This window comes from Uloborus diversus, chromosome 8, assembly GCF_026930045.1.
Source record: "Uloborus diversus isolate 005 chromosome 8, Udiv.v.3.1, whole genome shotgun sequence".
NCBI classification, from domain to species: domain Eukaryota; kingdom Metazoa; phylum Arthropoda; class Arachnida; order Araneae; family Uloboridae; genus Uloborus; species Uloborus diversus.
In genome coordinates, this window is record NC_072738.1 from 149,006,089 (window position 1) to 149,026,731 (window position 20,643).

At 30.8% G+C, this 20,643-nt stretch overlaps 1 protein-coding gene across 1 annotated transcript in view; it reads left to right on the top strand.

Annotated features, from left to right (window-relative positions):
- The window catches only part of LOC129228679 (serine-protein kinase ATM-like), a 127,410-nt gene that overhangs the window by 13,001 nt on the left and 93,766 nt on the right, over positions 1-20,643 (top strand). The window contains exons 6-13 of the mRNA XM_054863362.1: positions 268-393; positions 1,775-2,011; positions 2,897-3,050; positions 3,455-3,660; positions 5,189-5,268; positions 7,452-7,592; positions 10,375-10,450; positions 12,152-12,385. Coding sequence (XP_054719337.1) covers positions 268-393; positions 1,775-2,011; positions 2,897-3,050; positions 3,455-3,660; positions 5,189-5,268; positions 7,452-7,592; positions 10,375-10,450; positions 12,152-12,385 — 1,254 coding nt within the window. The remainder of the gene's footprint in view (positions 1-267; positions 394-1,774; positions 2,012-2,896; positions 3,051-3,454; positions 3,661-5,188; positions 5,269-7,451; positions 7,593-10,374; positions 10,451-12,151; positions 12,386-20,643) is intronic.

Below are 20,643 nucleotides of genomic sequence, written 5' to 3' on the forward strand. Positions count from 1 at the left end.
TTTTGCAGTTTTTCTCAAGTAGTTCTAGTGGTATTTTTGAGGCATTGATTAATAATATCCAGGTAACTGATGCTGGCTGAGTATTTACTTGACTGAATATTGTTACTTGCAACTAATAATATAATATTTGACCAAATCTTTCCTCTTGCATGAACGGAATGAATAATGCATAAAAGTTCTGCAAAAATTGTATACTATATTTCCCCTTTAGAATGTGTTATCTATTCCTCTTCTGTGATCAGTACTGAACACAACCTTTTCTTATAGGTTTCTACACCATGCACACTTATTAAGTATGCTTGTCTACTGTTTGAGATGTTACAGACGTTCTACTTTGAAGGAATTATCGAGCAGTGTAATTTAAAATCAAATTTTTTCACTTCTCATTTAATGGTATGTGCATTTTAAGATCATTTCTTTTCTAAACTATGTTTAGCCGCAAAAGGAACTTCTACCTGTTTCCACTTCAGTGAGAAACAAATTTTTAAATTGATTTAATAGAACTATTAAAACCTTTTATTATATGGAGCTAATGCAAAGTCAGATATATATATATATATATATATATATATATATATATATATATATATATATATATATATATATATATATATATATATATATATATATATAAACACACTACACTCTTTAAAGAATATCTAAAGTGTGCTGATATTTTTTTTCAAAGCCACTGTAAGATCTGTAGTAAATTATTTTTGGTTATGTTTTTTTTTTCGTTTTGCCTTCAAAACTTGTTTAGGTAAAATATGATTAAAAATGCTAATTTTTTCCCACAGTCACAAACAAGGGCGCCCATATAGGGGGCAAGGGGGGCTCATGTCCCCCCTTAGAAATTCTTTGCTTTTAGTACATTTTTCTTTGCAAAAATGTAAAAACAGTTCTTCTCCAGCCATTAATGAATGAGTTATTAAAAATGTCAAATTTTAATGGCTCTAATCTGTCCTGAAATCTGCTTCCATGGAGAAAATATCCTGCTAAACCATGGTTAAAATATCTGAGCCACCCCCCCCCCCCCTTACAATTTTGCATATGGGCGCCCATGGTCACAAAATATATTTTTAACTTTAGTTTAAAAGGAAAATAAATGAAACCAATAAGCTTAATTTCTTTTTTTGGAAAAAAAATTATTAACACAATTATTTCAAACACGAAGCCTGTCTTAAAGCAAGTCTGAAATGTCTTAAGCAAAAATCTCACATTCAATTCAATCGTACAGGGGAAAAAAAAAAGTGATAGTCCCATTCTGTCCCATAATTCCCTTCTGCAGATACTACACTAGTGTTTAATTTTTAAATATTACTCTTTTATTGTTATTTGAGGTCAGTGATAGTAAAATTGCTCTTTATTGATTTGATTTTTTGAAGCTTCATTGTGTGATGTAAAAGATTTTGGCTAATCAGAAAACTTTAATATGAACTTCAACCGAATCGATTCTTATTTTTTTATTATAAAAGAGTTAAATACGTTCTAAAAGTCTTAACTAGTCCTTGTAAAAGGTTATTATATCCTTAAAAAGTCCTTGAATGTTTTTTGAAAGCAATTTCCAATTTTATGTATGGACCTTGTGTAAATGAAATTTTCCTACTGCATGAAGTGGTACTTAAGTTACTGAGGGTCTTTTTTTCTTTTTTTTGCAAATGAAACATAATTACACTGCATAGAATCATTTATTGTTTAACATATGTATGTTTCACAGTTCTTAAGTGTGTTATACAAAATTAAAATATGTTTTTTTTTTCTATTTGAAATGTAGAAGACATTAAATGCTGTTGGAGAAATGCCAACTAAGCTGAAAATTGACTTAAGCGAGAAAGAAACAATTTTGATGCTGACGGATTTTATTTGTCGAATTACTGCAGTTTTCAAGTCAAAGTGCCAAGTGTACAATACACAATCTCTTGAACCATTCCTTGAAGTGGCTATTTCTTGCATACCCCAGAATCTCTTTGAAAGCATTTTATCATTCAGTTTAGACAACTGCAATGCTGAAGTAATTTATGTTCTTATCATATTTGTGTTTAATGCTCTATAAAAATGTTTCCTTTCTCAAGAAAAATGGTTCTTTTGCTTTTATTTTTTTTCTACAATCACCGAATAAATTATATGGTCTACAAAATCACCTTGCTGATGTTTGCAAAATTTACTTCAAAAGAATATTTAATTTAATTTTAGATTATTTTTTCCAGATTTTATGTCTTTGATTCTTTTATAACTCATTCAAATAAGTATTAATTGTTGCATTTTATGTGTATGTAAAATGTAATTCCTAAAAATCACCATTTGTTTAGTTTTTCTGCTTCTTTGTTTTGTTTTATGTCCTAAAACCTGTGATCGAAACACTGTCATATTTGACAATTTCAGGGATGCTAAAACAGCTTCAACAAACATTGTTTTCGATATGTTCTAACATTTTCAATGATTTTCAACTCCTTCTTTCTGTACAAGTTAGCTACTTTCAGTAGTTCTGCACAGGGTAGGAATAATTTGAAAAATGTTCACATTACTATGTGGACTTACTGTTGTTTGTAGAGTTTTTTTTAAAAAAATCTATTTTTTGCCTTTCTTTTTACCAAAGTCAAAAAGAAAAAATGAAAGAAAACTTAATATCTTGCGGAAAATATTGCTTTTGGCATTAAATCCAAGATTATTTTTTCTTACTGTTCCTATTCCTATGTACTATTTGCTCATAACAAATACTGCATATGCTCTGTATTCTTATATTAATTTACCTTTTAAAAACCTATTGACTATTTTGAAAAACCATGCATTTTAGAAAAATTTAAGGCTAATGGGTATTTTTTGTTGTGTTTACCTATTTTATAGATTTTGTTCTTGGTTTCATTTTTTCCTCAATTATATTTATTTGTTATTTTAGCCTTCTATTGAACTGAATCCCACATTTGAAAACTTTGATATGGAAGAGGATATATCTTTTGATGTAGATAATCGCAGCGGTTCCAACAGTAGAGATGGGTTTGATGAAATGGATGATGAATGCATAAACTTCGAAACTAAATTAGAAGACAAAGGTATCATATATGTCTGTAAAATATTAATAAATTACTAGGGGACTCGGTCCCCTGCTCGCTTTGCTCGTAAACCCTCCTTTGCCACCTGCTCAATGCCGTCTGCGGTGGGTAACAATTGATGATTTAAATGATTTGACCTCTGAATGTCCAGCCCCTTATCTCCGGTCCCTAAAGGTTTAGAGGGCTGAGACAGGGTCGAATGGCTTTCCCTGGATGTCTTGTAACCAAGAGTGTTGACTTGGTAGACAGACACAGGTTTTAATAGTACAGATTCCGAGTCCTTGAAGTTATAGCATTTTGGTGCTAACCACATGCATCTGACAACTAAATGCATGCATGCTTGCTGGAAAATATTTTACGAAATGATTGCTTTTACATGTTATTTTTTTCCTTTTTTTCTTTAGATTCCTTAAGCTTTATGGATACAAAAACATTACCTGAGAAGCTGCAGCTGCAGTTACAATGTCTGGATTTTCTTGCTGAAATATCTCAGCTTCTCAATGATAATAGTTCTTTATTTAGAAGCTTTCAAGAAGAGATGATTGTTAAACTTTTTTCTCGATTGCCCGAAAATGATCAGGTCTTACAAAGAGCTTCAGATGTTCATCTGGTAAATATGACAATGCAATTTTTAAGTATTAATGTGACACAATGATACTATTTCAATTCCATCTGCTAACATTTCATGCTCTCAAAAAAAAAAAAAAAAAAAAGATAAAAAAAGTAAAGAGAAACATGTTTGGAGGCCACTAAATGTTTAATAGAGATCTATGAACTAAATCCTGCATAATGTTTCAACTAAAAAGTAGGTATAGGGTATAATGACATAATATGTAAGTATAATGGTTTATCAAAAGATAATATATGGAAAAAAATCAATTATAACAGTACACTGCACTACTAAATAACACATTTTCTTTGATTGAAATTCAGGGTTTCCGCTACGGTCGCATTTTTCACATAATGCGAAAACACTATCTGAATTGCGAAAATAAAGCAATGCATTTTTGCTTTTTTGCTCAAATAAAAAATAAATTAGTTTTTTAAATAAAGAAGAAATGTATGATCCTAGAGAGGAAGCGTGCATGGCGATAATCACCTTAATCTTTTTTAAATCTTAGCTGAGATGTTTAAACTACAATTCAGTTCAATAACTATTAGTCTTATCCAGCATTATGTCCCCCCCCCCCCAAAAACTGCTTTATTAGGAGGAGGGAACTGCAACGTTCTAAACACCAATCATGTTTTCTTTTTTTATTTTATGTTTAAAAAGAACTGCTGTTGTACTTATTTCTTCAAGGATGTCACAAATGAAATATGAATTTTATTTTCAACTGGAGATGAAACACACTGAGGCATCTATAAATATATGAGAATGTGTAACATTTTAGCATTTTGCTAACATTTTTCCATCAATTTTAGCTTTTATGCTAAAGAACTTTTGAACCCAGCTTAAACCCTGTTGAAATTTCTGATTTGGTTTTTCATTTGTTTGTTAGAGATGGCCTTGAAAATTTAAAAAAATTTCTCAATGGAAGTACTGGAAATATACTAGAGTTTTGGATCACCAGATCAATGGGCACCTTATTTCTGTAACCATTGCAAAGTTTCTCATCATGTGCTAGTTCATTTTTGTTCATTTTCATGAAGGCAAATTTTATCACTGGATTTTGACCTCATCCATGTAATGAGACTTTTCGTGGGATGTGGAAATGGACTATTAGAGGACTATTGAAGAAACTAGAGATCAAGAATCATAATTGAAACTGTTGCTCTTGCTTCTTGCGTTCATGTTTTTTTTTTTTTTTTAAACTATCTGATGATCATCTTGAAAGTTAGAAGTACAAAAAATTCTAATATGGAAAAAAATTGGAGGATTCTCATTGATGAGTTCTGTAGATATTCTTTTGGCCTATAATCTGCAGTAATTTTTATGTTTCAACTAAATTATCATGGACTTTTTTTTTCTTCCCAAAAGAAATTTTTATTTCATAGATGAAGGTTGCTAAATAAGATTTTGGTGTCTTATGTTGTTGCATGTCAATTAAGTAACATCTTTAGAATGCTAAGTATTGGAATCATTGCATACAAATTTCATTTCAAATAATTGTATTTAGAAGTCACTTTTCCTTTTACAGGTAATCAAGTTCCTGAAGTGCATTCTATTAAGTAACAAACTATCTGATGATTACATAGATAAAATTTTGTGTACATTGAGGTATAAAATTTTATTTATAATTTTTAAATTGTATTTTGATTTTTTTCCTAGAAGTGACTTCCACTCTTTTTTAACATCATTCTTGTTAACCAGGGGGTTAAAAGAAGGATGTTTCAGCCTCAGTTGATGCTCCCTTCCCCCAATCATGCCCCCTCAGTTGCTACGGAGCATCCTCCCCAAGAGCGACCCCCCCCCCCTTCGAAAGAAGATCAAAAACTCTCTAAAAGCAATCCTCCTTTTAATTTCAATGGTAGTCTGCACTGTGAACACCTAATAGTGGGAATGCTTTAAACAAGCATGTGTATGTTTGTATGTGTGTCAGTTTGGAATTAGGCAGCAGTCCAAGCTATCAAAAAATTCCATATTTTCCAAAGATCTCATTTAACCTTTTCTCAGTTTCTAGTAAGACTTAATTAGCAGAGAGATTCAATTAGCATTGCATACCTGCCAACTTTTACACTTAAGTGTAAAATTTACATATTTCAGCTACTATTGCACTTTTACGCTCCAGTCATGATTTTTTACTCATTTCAGAACCCAATTGGATCTGCTTCCACAACACTCACTAATTTTTGTCTATTCAATTCTCTCTCTTAGACATAAATAACTTTTTGTTGACTATTGTTTTCAACCCATACTTTATTTTTTGCTTGTGACGTCTTTGTTCATCTGTTTGCCTTACCCATTTGAAAATTTCTATCCAGCTGTATCAAAGTTAATACAAGCCAACACCATCTGAGAAATTTAGCCTTAATGCTTACCAAAGATATATTTAGTTCATGGAGATATTAATAATTTAATTTTATCTAATTATTAAAAAAATTAAGAAAGATAGATGTCTAAAGTCAAGGGACTCTCTTCCTACTGTAAAAGAAAAATAAGGCCCAGAAATCTGTAAAATTTGTGCATTACTGAAATGCAAAGGTTGTACTGCCTTTCTTAAAGCCTTTCTTTTAATAATAAACAAATAATGCAATAAAGCTTGAAAAAACTAAGGTTTTCAAAAAACTACTGTATTATCCGCCATGCTGCAAAATTCGAAGGTCACCAGCTTTTCAATAACACTTGCCTGGTCCTTTCCGGCATGCCGGAAAAATCAAGGTTTGGGGGGAAAAAAATAGTACTATAAAAAATATATGTTCTGCTTTAAAATTAATATAAGTTCTATGCATATCTTATTAGTATTCATAAACAGTTTAATTTCGTAAAAAATATTTATAAACAATGTCATTTGTTATTTTAACAAGAAAAATATTGTTTAAATAGTGAATAATTTTATAAAAAATAAATTAGAACTAAGTAAGTAAGCAAGCATTAAAGCAGTAAGTTACCGCCCCTAAACCAGTGCTAAAAATTTTACCATAACTATTGAATAAAGAAAAATTAAACTTACCTCTCAAAAAGGAACACAAAATAATTTATTTAAAAAAATTATGAACAAATCCCAGTGACCGTAATTGCTTCAGAATTGATTACTTTATTGCCATATAACTAAATCCATTAATAATGACCTACCATAAATAACAGGCACATATTATATGCAATACACATTTTTTTTTTTTTGAAAGAAGGTTACTTTTGAGATTTATTTATTTTTTTTCCTTACAGTGGTTTGCTTTCTGATTGAACCTGAATGCGGAAATTTACTTTTGTTTTGTTGAAAAATAAGCCTCAAATTATCCGGCATGCTGGTCAACCTCGTTTTTTTCTGGCATGCCGGATTATGCGGGGTAATAGGGTAAGCATGCAAATATGCTGCCTGCACTTAGTTGAATTAAAAAGACTTGATTAATGTATTTATTATCAAAACATCATACATTTTGGTAACTGTTTCATTGATTCTTTCTTCTAGTGAAAACAAATTTGTATAACTATTAAGTTGTTCCAATTTCTTATTATTATTTTTTTTTTTTTTGTATGAAATATATTGAAAATAAAAAGTCTGAAAAGAATGTCTGAAACTCATGTACAACTAACTTTTGGTAACACTAAGTAATTAACTACAAAATATAGAAGTTGGAAAAAAAAAAGTATTTCCAAAGAATAATAACAATCAGTTTTCCAAAACTACATTTCTTGTGAAAAACTTTAAAATGTCTAAAACAATTTTTTTTTTTTTTTTTGCCATGATTGAGTAAAAATTCCCATGCTTCTAAAGTGTGTAATTTTTCTTTTAAATGCAGACTGCTTTTGAATCAGTTCAGCCAATTACAAGATGTATGTCAAGCTGTTTTAGACCTGTTCCCATTGTTGTATATGCATGTTCATTCAAATAACTCTTTGCAAAAAAAGGAACGCATGTTTCATTTGCTCAGTATACTTTGGTGAGTAATATGTCTTCATATTATGTTTATTTCTTGTACTGCCTTCCATTTTAGTTAAAAAAGGTCTAAGTTTATTTTTAAAAATTATGTATGAATCCTGGTAAATGCTACTAGTTGTAACTTTAAAACCTGTTGTAAAAAATTAATTTGCTTGAAAGATTGAATTTTCAGCTTTTTGTTTCTCTTCCGTTAAGATGAAATCGGTTTACATCTGATGGAATTTAAAAAAAAAATTAGTGAGATGTTCAACGTTTGTCACTATTCAACTCAATAAAATTTAACGTTGGCACAGAAAACTCTCGGTGAAATCCTGAGTTGAATGTTAGATATAATGGCATTTATTTTTATTGTTCTCGGCTATATTTCTGTGTATTTTTCAATGTTCTTCTTTGTTAACTAGAAATCGCTGTTCATGCTCATAATAAGTACAGGATGTGAATGCTACTTGGAAAACCGTAGAGAGCCATTGAATTTCATTATTTTTTTTTCTTCGGGGTCTTTGATTTTGTCATTGACGGAATTGGGGTAGTGTCATAGAAAGCTCCTCCCCAAAAAGAGAATTTTCTCCCTGTCCAGTCCATTCATGATCTATGTTCAGTCCATGTAATGTTGCATTGTGGGCAAACACTCTCTTAACTGAACTTTTTTCCCTTGGCAAGTGACCAAAAATTTCATTTCGTAGACTTGTTTGTTTTATTAGATACAGCAAATGTACTTTTGGATTGATAACCTGCTGTTTATATCAGTGGTTATTCTAGACATTTTTGCAATAGTTCCTTTTTATGAGTTTTCAGAAAAACTACAGTACAGGACTCTAAATTTGGCAGGACCCAAAACTTAGCAATTAAAAAAAAAAAAAAAAAATCAGAAAATATTTTCAATTTTTGTGAATCAAGGGACAAAACTTAATTTTCTCTAGGCGTTGACACATTTCCAGGTGGCAAGTTGAAATTCCAAGAATTTCAGAGAAAAATGGGAAAGGTTTTACCTCATTTTTGGAGAAATAAATATTTTGAAATAAAAAACACAATAATGAACTTGTTTCAAAAATAAAGGGAAATGTGTAATTAATTTCCGTACCCGGTGTATGAAAAGGTTACGTTTTTCAATCCCAATTTTTGAAATGTATCTTTTTGAGATTATGAGTGTTGTTAATTGTTGTTTCTATATTGAATTGATACTAAAAAAGTTCTGCTTTAAAACTTTCTGTAGCCTTATTAATATTTAAAAAAACTCGTAATTTTATCATAACTACACAGAAGATTTACGAACCCAATGTTCAGTGTTTATTGCACTTATCATATGATTGGGCTTTTAGTGTAATTAAGGTATTTATCTGTCAGATAATGAAAAATTATATCAAAATGTATCAGTATTTATTTATTTAGTATTTATTTGAAAGGGATGAATTAAAATTGGGAGATGTTCAGCTTTTCAATCACTGTTTGGGGAAAATGTTTTGGAAATTTTGCAGTGCTTGTACAAGTTAACCCTTTAGCTTTGAGTGCTCTTTTCTGTATTAAATGGCCTGACTTATACTCAAGCATGTATGCCAATTGTTTGAATGGCAGTGTATAATTTTCCCTAAGTCCAGTGGTTATTTGATCAATTTTTACTATTGCCATGTTGCAATTTTAGGTAGCTTTCCAAAGTCTGCTAATCCTGTGTTTGCTAAATTCCGGTTCTTCTAATATAAAAATTGTAAAGAAATTTAATGGAAATGAATTAACAAAATGGAATTATTTTACCATTGAATATCACTAGATTCCATTTTTGGACAGCAGAATTTTCTGAAAGGTCTATTTTTATGTTTTGTAATTTTATGAAAAGTCTTTTTATAGTTCATAACTTTGTAAAAGGTAAAAACAAACCCAATTTTGTACTAAATAACCTCCTGCATAGTGTCAAGAAAAAAAAAACCTGACATGCATAGTTTGCAGAATTTTTTAAAATATTTTCTGAGTTTAGAACTTATACAGTGAAATCTCGTTACAATGAATACCAATACAGCAAAATATTGGTTTCAACGAAATAAATATTCAGTCCAGATTTCATATCCATTACGTTGCTTAAATTCCATTTCAAAAAAATTTCTGTTACAACTTACAAAATTTGTGGTCCTTTGAAGTTTGTTATAACAGGATTTCACTTTATATATTTATTGAGCCTAGAAATTATTGACAGATTTCTGTATGAAGGAAATTTTAAGTATATTTTTTATGTTTTGTCTTAATACATAAATCTATTAAATTTGTTATCTGTTATTCGCAGTATTAAATATGAAGTTAATTTACAAAAGTTAAAAACTGTAAATTAAATAGCTTTAAATCCATCTTTCTACCTTATAATGTAAGTTGTGTATAATTGGATTTTATTTATTTTGTGGTCCTTTGAATTTTGTTGTAACAGGATTTCACTTTATATATTTATTGAGCCTTGAAATTGACAGATTTCTGTATAAAGGAAATTTTAAGTATATTTTTTATGTTTTGTCTTAACACATAAATCTATTAAATTTATTATCTTTTATTCACAGTACTGAATATAAATTTAATTTATTATAGTTAAAAACTGTAAATTAAATTGCTTTACATTCATCTTTCTACCTTATAATGAAGATTGTGTATAATTTGATTTGATTTATTTCATTCATATCACATCCTTGATTTTAATCCTGAAGAACCTTGGAAGAATTTTGATTGTTATTCTGCAAATAGTGTATAAACTCGGTAGTAATAAAATAAAAACAATAATACGTAGAATTTTTTATTTCTTTTTGCAGCAAAAAGCAGTTGGAGGCTGAGGGGTCTAATAACACATCCATTTTAATTGGGAAGATGCTGCTACAAATAATACAAGTAAGAGAGTATTTGTGCATGTTCTATTTCTCTAAATTATAGAAGTTTTTTCTTTTGAAAAGTATACAGCTGTAAATAGTAAAGTACTTTGTAAAGTATCTTGGTTTTTTAGTTTAAGGTTATCACACACATCTTAACTCTGCTTGACTTATTCAGAACAAACAACACATAGGGGGTTTGATGGATTTCCCTTGTGACTGAATGCTTCATCCCTGTTTTATTGTGAGTTTTTCCATAGTGATCGATCAATTAACGTTAACACTAGGGACTTCTGAGGTGGCAATATTAACGTAGGATTTTTCACCATGACCAAATTGTTAAGTGACTTTCGTTCAAACTGCTTGCGCCACGATTTTGGAAAATAATGCTTGGAAATTTGCTTTGGAATCATGCAATCCTATGCCCTTGTGCAAACCTTGAACAATTCATGGGTGTGTTATGCTTATGGAGTGAAATTTTTACTTTCAGTTGGTGTTTCAAATCCAAGTTTCTTTCGAAAGATTCATACCTAACAATGGTGTTTCTTTTTTCTTAAGTCACATTAGGGTCTATCAGGTGTCAAGTGTCATTGCATTTTCGCTTGTATAAACAGATACATATGATAATGAGTACTACAAGAACTATTCTAGATATATTACCCTCACTGGCCAATGGACCAGTGAAACCTTTGAGAGAAACTCCTTGCCTTACTCGCACTGCAAGAGTCTGAAGGGAGTATCATGATAAGGAGTATGTTCTGCTGTCATGGAAGTGGCCCTGGTGTGCCTTGAGGGAAAACAAACAGCCATGCGAAACCTAGATGTACTGGCAGATCAAGTGCACCCTGCAATGTTGCATTTTTATCCTGATGGCAACGGATACTTCATGCACAGTAATAAAACCATACATGGAACTGTAAGTGTTGAAAATTGTCCCCCCGAGCATCAATGGGGCTTCCAACACCTTCCACGGCCACCGCATAGCAAGGATCTTAACCCCAGAGAAAATGTGTGGGATATGGTGGGAAGATGCATCCGACAGCACTATCCTCTTCCATCTAATTTACAAGATCTAAAAAGCTGCATGGTATTCTCCAGATGTAAATGCACTGTAAAAGCTTCTAGACTCGATGCCCAAATGAATCAGAGCAGTTATCTGTGCAAAAGGTGGTCCAATAAAATATTGATCTTGGGTTTCTAATTCATTGGCCAGTGAGTGTGGTTTTGAGTTAGTTGTAATTTTGTGTTGGGTTTCGGGTTGGATTCTGTGGAAAAAGTTCTAACTAATGTTTTATTCTTCTGGTTTTATTTGTGCTACTTTATTTGAAATAGCAAAGTATTTTAGACCATTGAAATTATTGTATTTATTTCACAGTTTTTATTGTAAGTTTACTATTTGTGAGTAAAATTGCTGTTTTTTGTAACGACCAAGTCCGTTTTCCATGAAAAACTTAACATTATTAATAAAGGTGAACTTTTAACATTATTAATATGTGTATGTGCAATTTACATTCTGAAGTGTTGTGTCGATGTGCTGCAAATAATAATTCTCTACTTTTCTTTACTACTATCTCACTCATTCTTTTCTTTTCTTAGTTTTTTTTTTTTTTTTTTGCTTTTATTTTCTTTCTTTTTCTTTTTTTTCTTTTCTTGGAGTTTAGTGCTGTTTGATGTAGTAAACATAAAAGCATAGTCTAACATTGCATTTTATTCTGTTTTTTAGTTTGAACCAAATGTCTCATGGAAAAAAACTGATAGTGATAGCATCTTGAATCAAGCTACTTCTCCTTGCAAAAAAGAAACAGTCTTGTATTCTCTAGTCATGTTCTTGAAAAGTAATTTTACTTCACTTCGACTATATATTGCTGATAAGATAAATTTGTATTTATCACCAGAAACAATAGATGCAGTGTTCCTTACTGTTCTTTCTGAAGTATATGATTCTTTTCTACAAAAGGTATGCTTTATTTTGATTTTTATGATGTTTATGGTGTAAAAGTAATATTCAGTTTGAATTTTTAATCAAAATTTTTTCTTAAATTGAGTTGTTTTGTTAAGTTTATTATTTTTTAATCTATAGTTCATTTTAAAATTTATTTAGTTATTTGTCTTTTTTTTTTTTTGATATCAGAATGCCACTGATCATTCTGTACCCAATCGCACTGTTGATTTATGTATAGTACCAGCAAAGCTTTGGCCTGCCCGAATTGCAACCTGTGGTTCGGCCGAATCGGGTTACAGTAATTTACGAGGTGAATTACAGTTACTAGAAAACATAGCGTTTTTAAAGTTATGTACCATTGTTACCTTATAGTAAAACATTGTAGAAATTTATGTTTAATTTAAAAGTTTGTGTGTTTTAAACCAGAAACAGTTCAATGATTAATAATATATTTAATTTGAAAGTTGATAAGAAATAAATAAGTTACATTATTTTATGTGTAGAATATTATCTATGAACAACTGTAGTTGTTTTAAAATGAAGCTATTTAAAAAAAATGTATGAAACATTCTTTGAACATCTTTAAATTAATGAAAGCAGCAGTGTCATATTTTTGTTATCTGATAAAATGAATATAAAGAAATTTTGACTGATAAACATGTTAAGAGAGATGTTTTAAAATTAAGTACCATTTTGAAATTAAAAAAAAAAAAGTACAGATAGAGCAAAAAAATTTATCGCACAAAATCTACCAGCCTTACGCTATTTTTCGACTTTGCTCCAGTGATTTTCCAAACATTTGTCATAGCGCGGTACATGTTTTTGTATATCTATTCGTAGAAAGTTGCCGCTTGTGTTAACCATGGGGTGACATGTTCTCAGAGCTCATTATTGATGTTGTGCCATCGACTGCCAAGGAAAGACTTTAGATGCCAAAACAAATGAAAGTTGTTGCGAGCTAGGTCCGTATTAGTCTGGAGAATGTTCAAAAACTTTTTGCAATGTAAATTATAGTGAATAAATGAAAAGGTTTGATTCAAAGGAAGCTGTAAAATAAAGGAACACTGTTGTCGCATGTGGATATTAAACCGAAAAGAATTGTTTGACAAACTTTTGTTTTCCTGACAATATGGATTAGGAGCAAAAAGTATTAAGGCCCTTTATGAAATTCTGGGCACAGGCCTGTATTAATTAAAATACAGTTACCTCTCACTTATACCCGACCAAAGGGGACATCGAAATTTTCGTGCACAAGTGAGATTCGCGCATAAGTGAAAACCCCAAAAATAAGCTTAAATGCAATAAGCAGGCATCGCAGCGTTCCTATATTCCTATATTTTTGAAAAAGTTCCTATTTTCCTATAATTCCTATATTTTCCTATATTTTCAGTTTCCGCTTCCAATTTTTTTTTTTTTCATTTTCCCCCCGATTTTTAGCTACTGCCTTTTCCGCTTTTCCGCGAGCCCAGCGCAGGCGCCATTTTATCTTTCCTTCCGTGTTTCTTCCTGAGCGGAGCGCGAAACTTTCGACCCGACTTTAGCTCGTCTGCACAGTTCAATTCTGCGCACATGCAGCTCTTGCGCAAGTCCCCAGTCTTCGCTAAACTTGGGCGATCGTGATGAGCGCATGCGCTGTGTAGGTTTTGACGACGTCGTTCTAGGAAGAACTCGCCGGCTAACTACCGTTTCAAGTCTCCACACGTGCGATTTTTCTTTTCTTTTTTTTAACGGAACTTCGTAGAGTTAGCTCAATTTCGATTGTTTTGGTTTCGATTGTGCGGAATGTAGTTTCGTGTGTTAACTAAACGTTCATTGCAATAATAATGCCTCCGTAGACACCCCACAACCAAGTTTGTTTTCAAAAAAGAATACGCAAAGCTGTTCCCGATTTTAAAGGAATCGAGGAAGTCGAAAAACATGCATACTTTGGGGTCAATACAGACCCAAATTGGGTCCGCTTTGCGGCCCCTTCACAGAATTCCGCATCGTAAAAGCGGCCCCATTCACAAATTTCCACATCTCAAAAGCAGCTCATTCACCAAATTTCACATCATAAAATAAATATAGCAAACCGGACCTTCGGACCAGCAGCTACGTTTGAAACTTAGTCGCCATATTTGGTCATTCACGAGATGGAATCGGACAAGATGCTTAAGTGTCTAAGTTTATAAGAACAAAGCACAATTGGATATTTATTTACTGCAAACTAATGAAAATAATGCAAAATGTGCTGCAAATCTTTTTTTTTTTAATTATTATTATTTTAATGTTTTCTAGAGAAATGAAAAACTTAATATTTTTAAAATTTCATCTTATCCTCATTGCTTTGGTCCCTAATGTGCTAAAAACTATTGCATTTCCACTAAATTGTTTTATGAGGTTTTTTTTTTAAATTATTTTTATACTACTAGTTAAAATCTGGATCGGTATAGTCGCCATTTTTGGTCATTCCCTAGATGGAAGTAGACAAGACTTTTAAGTGCCTAAGTTTTCAAAAACGGAATTGGAAGTTAATTGCTATGAAAAATATTGAAAATACCGCTAAATGTGCCAGAATTACAATTACTTTCATGCATCAAATTAAAAAATCTATTGTCGTAAATTTTTCGCGTAGTCGCCATGTTTGGTCATTCTCAAGATCGAAGTAGACAAGACTGTTAAATGCCTAATTTTCCGTAAACAGAATTTTAGATGCTTATCTCAAAGCAAACTATTGAAAATAACATAAAGGGGGTGTGTCATAAATCATGGTTTTTTTTCTCTTAATTAATTAGTTTTTTGAAGAGTGAAATTTTATTTGTACAATTGCATTTGATCCTCATTGTTTTGGAGGTTTTGCTATGAACTTAAAAAAAAACTATTTCATCTAAAATGCAGTTTCTTGCGGAATTCTCATTTATTTATTTTGAAACAATTCAAAAACCTATTGAAACTTACATTTTCCAAAAAACATGTTTTTGTAAAAAAGGGCAAGGTTCTATTTATTTATTTTTTCTGAAAGTAGTAAAAATTGACCTCCCCCCTCCCGTTTTTTACTTTTTGTACTTAAAAACTTGGTGACAGTGGTGGCTAATAAGATTTTTAGGTTTGGTTTATTTCATACCAAGGTGGAATTACATGAAATACACCGCCATTGTAATTTACTGAATACAAGGTGGAATTAGTCACTAATATTTCAGTTGGAAGTGCTGAAAAAAAAAGTTCATTTTTTTTATTTACTTGAAAACATTGAAAACGTTTTCAAACTTTGAAAAAGTTTCTTAGTGCTTAAATTCTTTCAAAAATCATCGGATTGGGCTTAAAACTTTTTAAAATGTATTTTACTAATGCAATTTTCCGAATATGCGTTCTATTTGCAACATCGCGAAAAATCGCTTCCATGTTTGGGATTTCAATCCTTTTGCATCTTGTAAATATTTTAAATTTTTTTTCAATTGGAATCTATTTTGACATATGATACCTCAGATTAGTTTATTTTTAAATTAATTTCGATGTCTTAAAAAGGAATTATTTTGGAAACCATAACAACATTAAACTTACCCGAATTTTGAGGATTTTTTTTTTTTTTTTTTTTTTAAATTTCAATCTTTTTGCCTCCTGTAAATATTTAAATATTTTGGCTAATCAAATGTTATTTTCGCATATGCTACCTCAGATTAGCATATTTTATATTTAATTTTAGTAAAAATCTAATAAATTTATTTTATGGAAAACATGCCAACGTTGAACTTACTCAGAATTTACAGAAAATTGCTTCTCATGTTTGAAATTTCAATCTTTTTGCATCTTGCAAAAATTTAAACATTTTGGCTAATAAGATGTAATTTTCATATGTATGCTGTCTTAGATTAGCATATTTTATGTTTCATTTTAGTAAAAAATAAATGCATTTATTTTATGAGAAACATGCCAAAATTGAACTTAATTCATGAAAATTTTCTTCCCTTGTTTGAGGTTTCAACCCTTCAGCATCTTGTAAATATTTTATTTTTGCAATTAAAAATTATTTTGACACATGCTACATCAGATTAGCTTGTTTTATATTATTTTTAAACACTAAAAAATTAATTACTTTTTAATTACATATATACTTATTTAATTTTGCAGTTTTAATTTTAATTTATCATTAGCTAATTCTTGGTTATTACAGATTTTTTGAAAAAATTTTAAATTTAATTAACTGAGCACCTAACATTTTAACTTAAAGTTTGTATTTTAAAGATGAAGTTGAGCTATACAATTTTGTAAAACTGAATTTATAAGAACATCATTTTCTTTATGTCTGTTAAAATAATTAAGGTAGGTAACAGGGGTAATTGTGTTTTGATTATTCACTGGAAATCCAGTAGTGTTTGTTATGCTTTCACCTCCCTACTTCCAATTTCCCCCCTTTACCTCAAATGTTCAAAGTTACTACTTTTGTTGAGCTGTGGACACTTGGAACAGCTTACCTGAATAGACTAATCAGTAAAGGGGTAGATTGCTTAAGGAGGGTCATTGATCTTCATTGGGGTCCAATAAATTGACTAGCCTAGCTAGGCCCGTTGCCTGTTTCTGGTTATCAACAGGCACTGGGCCTGGTATTTATCTGTATAATATTTTGACTTCATAAATTATTTTAACATAAGAAATAAATTGTATGTATATCAAAAGTAATTGTTGTACACATGTATATTTAAGTAAAAGGGGTCTTAGCTTTGAAAAGTATCCCCCCTCCCCCGATTAGCTCTTTGAAATTTACAGGTTATTTTTTATGAAATTGCAATCATATCTGAATAATATCCCTTCTCTAAATTTAAATTCTAATTTCAACAATAATCCATTTGTTCCCAAAAAAAAAAACTACTTTTGTCATTATGTATGTCAACTTCTTGTGAATCTTTTCAGTTAGCAAATATGGCTCTGTGAATCTGAACTTGTACATTTATTGACTATTACAAGTTATTCAGTAAAAGCAGGCTCAAGATTACATTCAGAATATTTATCACTTCTTAAGTAGCTTTCGCGAATTTTGAGGTACGAAGACTGGATTGGAGACTTTCATAAAATGTTTTCTTTCTGACTAAATTTTAAAGTTACTTGAGAACAGTTGAAATGCTTTAACGCCTGAACAACTAATACATGCATACGAATAATTTATTTATAATTATTACCTATTTATATGTTTGCATTAAGGGAAACCTGCATGCAATATTTTTAGAACAAATTTATGGTATTGCCTTGAAAAAAAATTTTTTGCCTTGAAAAGTGCTTGAATTTTTTTTCTCCCTAAAGGGTATGTGAACCCTGTGACCAAATACTTCTAAATCAAATATATATTTTCCTGGGTGCCCTTGAAAGTCATGGGAAATCGTGGATTTCACTATGATCGAATTTGGTGTTGAAAAGTCAGGATTTTCAGAAAAAAATTGCTCAAAGTATCATATCAGAGATTTTTCTGAGAAAAAAAATCGTATACCTTTAAATTTTAACCTACAAATTGTCAAGTGATTTTAATTTTTACCTAAAAACTTTTTTTCCGGAAAAGGAAATTCACAATAATTTCTTTTTCACAAAAATAAAGAAAATTCAGAAATATTTTGCTTTTTCACAAAATGGGGACTCAAAAAATAAAACCTGGATTGACCCCTGATATTACTGTGTGACATCATGTGACTTTGATTTCAGCATAGCACATGAAAAGATAATGTGCATGTTTTAACAACTTATAAAACTTTAAGTTCGGCGTTTACTGCATCGTCAAGTGATAACATAATTAAAACAGAACTTTTATTCACGAATTTCAGTCTGGAGCACAGCTTTCCCATCGCAGTATCAGATCATGCAAAACTTTCATTAAAAATATGTTCCCGGGCTTGTAGGTAGCAGAGAAAGTATGGTTGTGCTCGGACGGAAACAACTGCTATCATAAACTGCTTAGCAGTTTATGATAGCAGTTGTTTCCGTCCTCAAGAGCTCAACCTGAGACTGCTCAAGAGCTGTCACAAGATTTACAGCATAGTAAATAAGTATTTTAATTCTTTTCTTGAATGAAGTAGGAACCCTGGAATAGCAATGTACAAAATGCGATGAAAAAATTTAATTGCGCAAAATGCTGTAACTTCAATGTCACATGTGTTTTGCTTGTGAAAATATGTTTTAAAATTCCAAACTTGATTATGTGAAGGTTCTTAATTTGGATTCAAATTAACTAATTTTATAATAAAGGCATTTGAAAGTAGAATGCATTTGTAGTATTCCTTTTGTTGAAATTTAATTTATTGCACATTTTAAGTATTGTTACTGTTGCTGCTGTTTTAAAAAAAAAACATTCATTTATGTTTTTTTAAAAATTATTTTAAAATTGTAAAACTAGAAAGAATCTTCAGTGAGCAACTTATGTTTAGAGATTGATTATGGACGCCACAACAGACAGTCAAGAATTAGATTAGTAATACAAATATTTTAAGGAAGATTTGTGTACACCTACAAAAAATTTCGTCTAATTTTTTTTTATTTTTAAAGAAGAACGCCTTAATATGTTATTTAGTACTAATTAAAGTTTTACGCTCTTTTTCTTTTTGATTTTGTGTGTATTTTTAGACATATTTATGCGTATGTATTGCACTTATGTTAGGTAGGGGTGTTATTACATGTTTCTAATCGAATAGTAATGTTGCATTTTGAAAAAAAAAATGTCATACTGGCTAGCCTTGTTATAAAAATTCCTGTATATCCTTTTTTTTTCAAAACGTTCCTATATTATTTCGAAAAATTGCTATATTGCTTTCAGAAAACTCCTATATTTTCCATCGAGTTCCTATATTTTTTTCAGAAAATTCCTATATTTTCCTATATTTTTGTTGGCAAATGTCACTTCTATCCCTGATCCCTGGCAATAAGTTAACATCAGTTATACTAATATTAATAGTACACTACTAATACTAATGAATAATTACGCACATAATTTCCGTTTATACATTGTAATTTAATGAAAGATAAAACTTGAAGTTGTATGTTTTGTCGTTTTTTATAAACTGTAAAGTACGTAAGCGAATTCCCCCAAACATGGATAGTCCACATGGATTCAAAAGATCCTTGATAGGATATGTCAATGCTTACCGCTTGACCACGACTTTTAGTGAGGTATCTTTTCCTATGTAACCCGTTCTCCCTTCTCGATATCAATAGCAAGACTGAGTCCACCCCCAATTGCACACTAGTGCGAAAAAGAACGCATTCTACGAAGAATCCGAACATTGGAATAAAGGCGTGTGAATGCATTCCAAGAGACAGAGCAAGAAGGGTACAAATCTTCCTGTAAGCAAAGCCCAAATACGCGATTAAACTAAAACTTGAAACATTTTTATCGGGCATAAGTGAAAGGTACATTTTAGGTTTAGCGTATAAATGAACAAGAATTAACACTGTTTTCCTATACCACTGGCCGGGCCCGTGAGAAAAACGCGTATAACAGAGGTCGCGTATAAGCGAGAGATCACTGTAGTACCTAGTAAACTAAAAATGTTCTATGAAACTGAGCATTAAAACATACGAAGTATAATATGATATAGGGGCGGCAAATGGGTTAAAGAGGGGGTGATCTCACCCCTAAATTTTTTCAGCAGAATGATAGAATATGGGTGAACTCACAATTTATGCAATTCGGAAATGAATGTTCATTAAAAAAAATCTCGTTTGTTCTCAGTAACTATTTGATGAAACTCTACACATTCCCAGACTAGAAAAAGTGCTTTTCGTATTTGGATGATGACTTAGAAATTCCTGAAGTATTTTTGGGCTTTCTCAGAACATAGAAAACTGATAGAGAACCATGGTTAATTTTAACTAAAGAAGACATTTCCTCATATAGGCTAAATATTTCATACTTGTGTGCCCAGTGTAACAATGGTATGTTCAATATGAGAGGCCCGTGCAAAGTGGTGTGCCTGCATGGTTTTCACAAAAAAATTCCTTGATATTTTACATTCACTTTTATGCTAATTTTTTTAATGTATGTTTATTAAATGAGTGTTCATCTACATCATGAGTGTCACATGAGTGTTAAATTATGCTAAAATAACGTAATAATCAGTGCACAGTGTGTAATATACTTTAACAGTAAAATAAATAGTATTTAAGTACAAATAGTGTACAAAAAACAAAAAGAAAACCAAAACTCTTTTGTCTAACAATTTGGCCAGCACTGTACATACACTTGTTCTTCATTGATGTTAAGTTCTGTTGTGCAAAAATGCAAAACAGTTTTACTGTACTCTATATATTTTCACTGT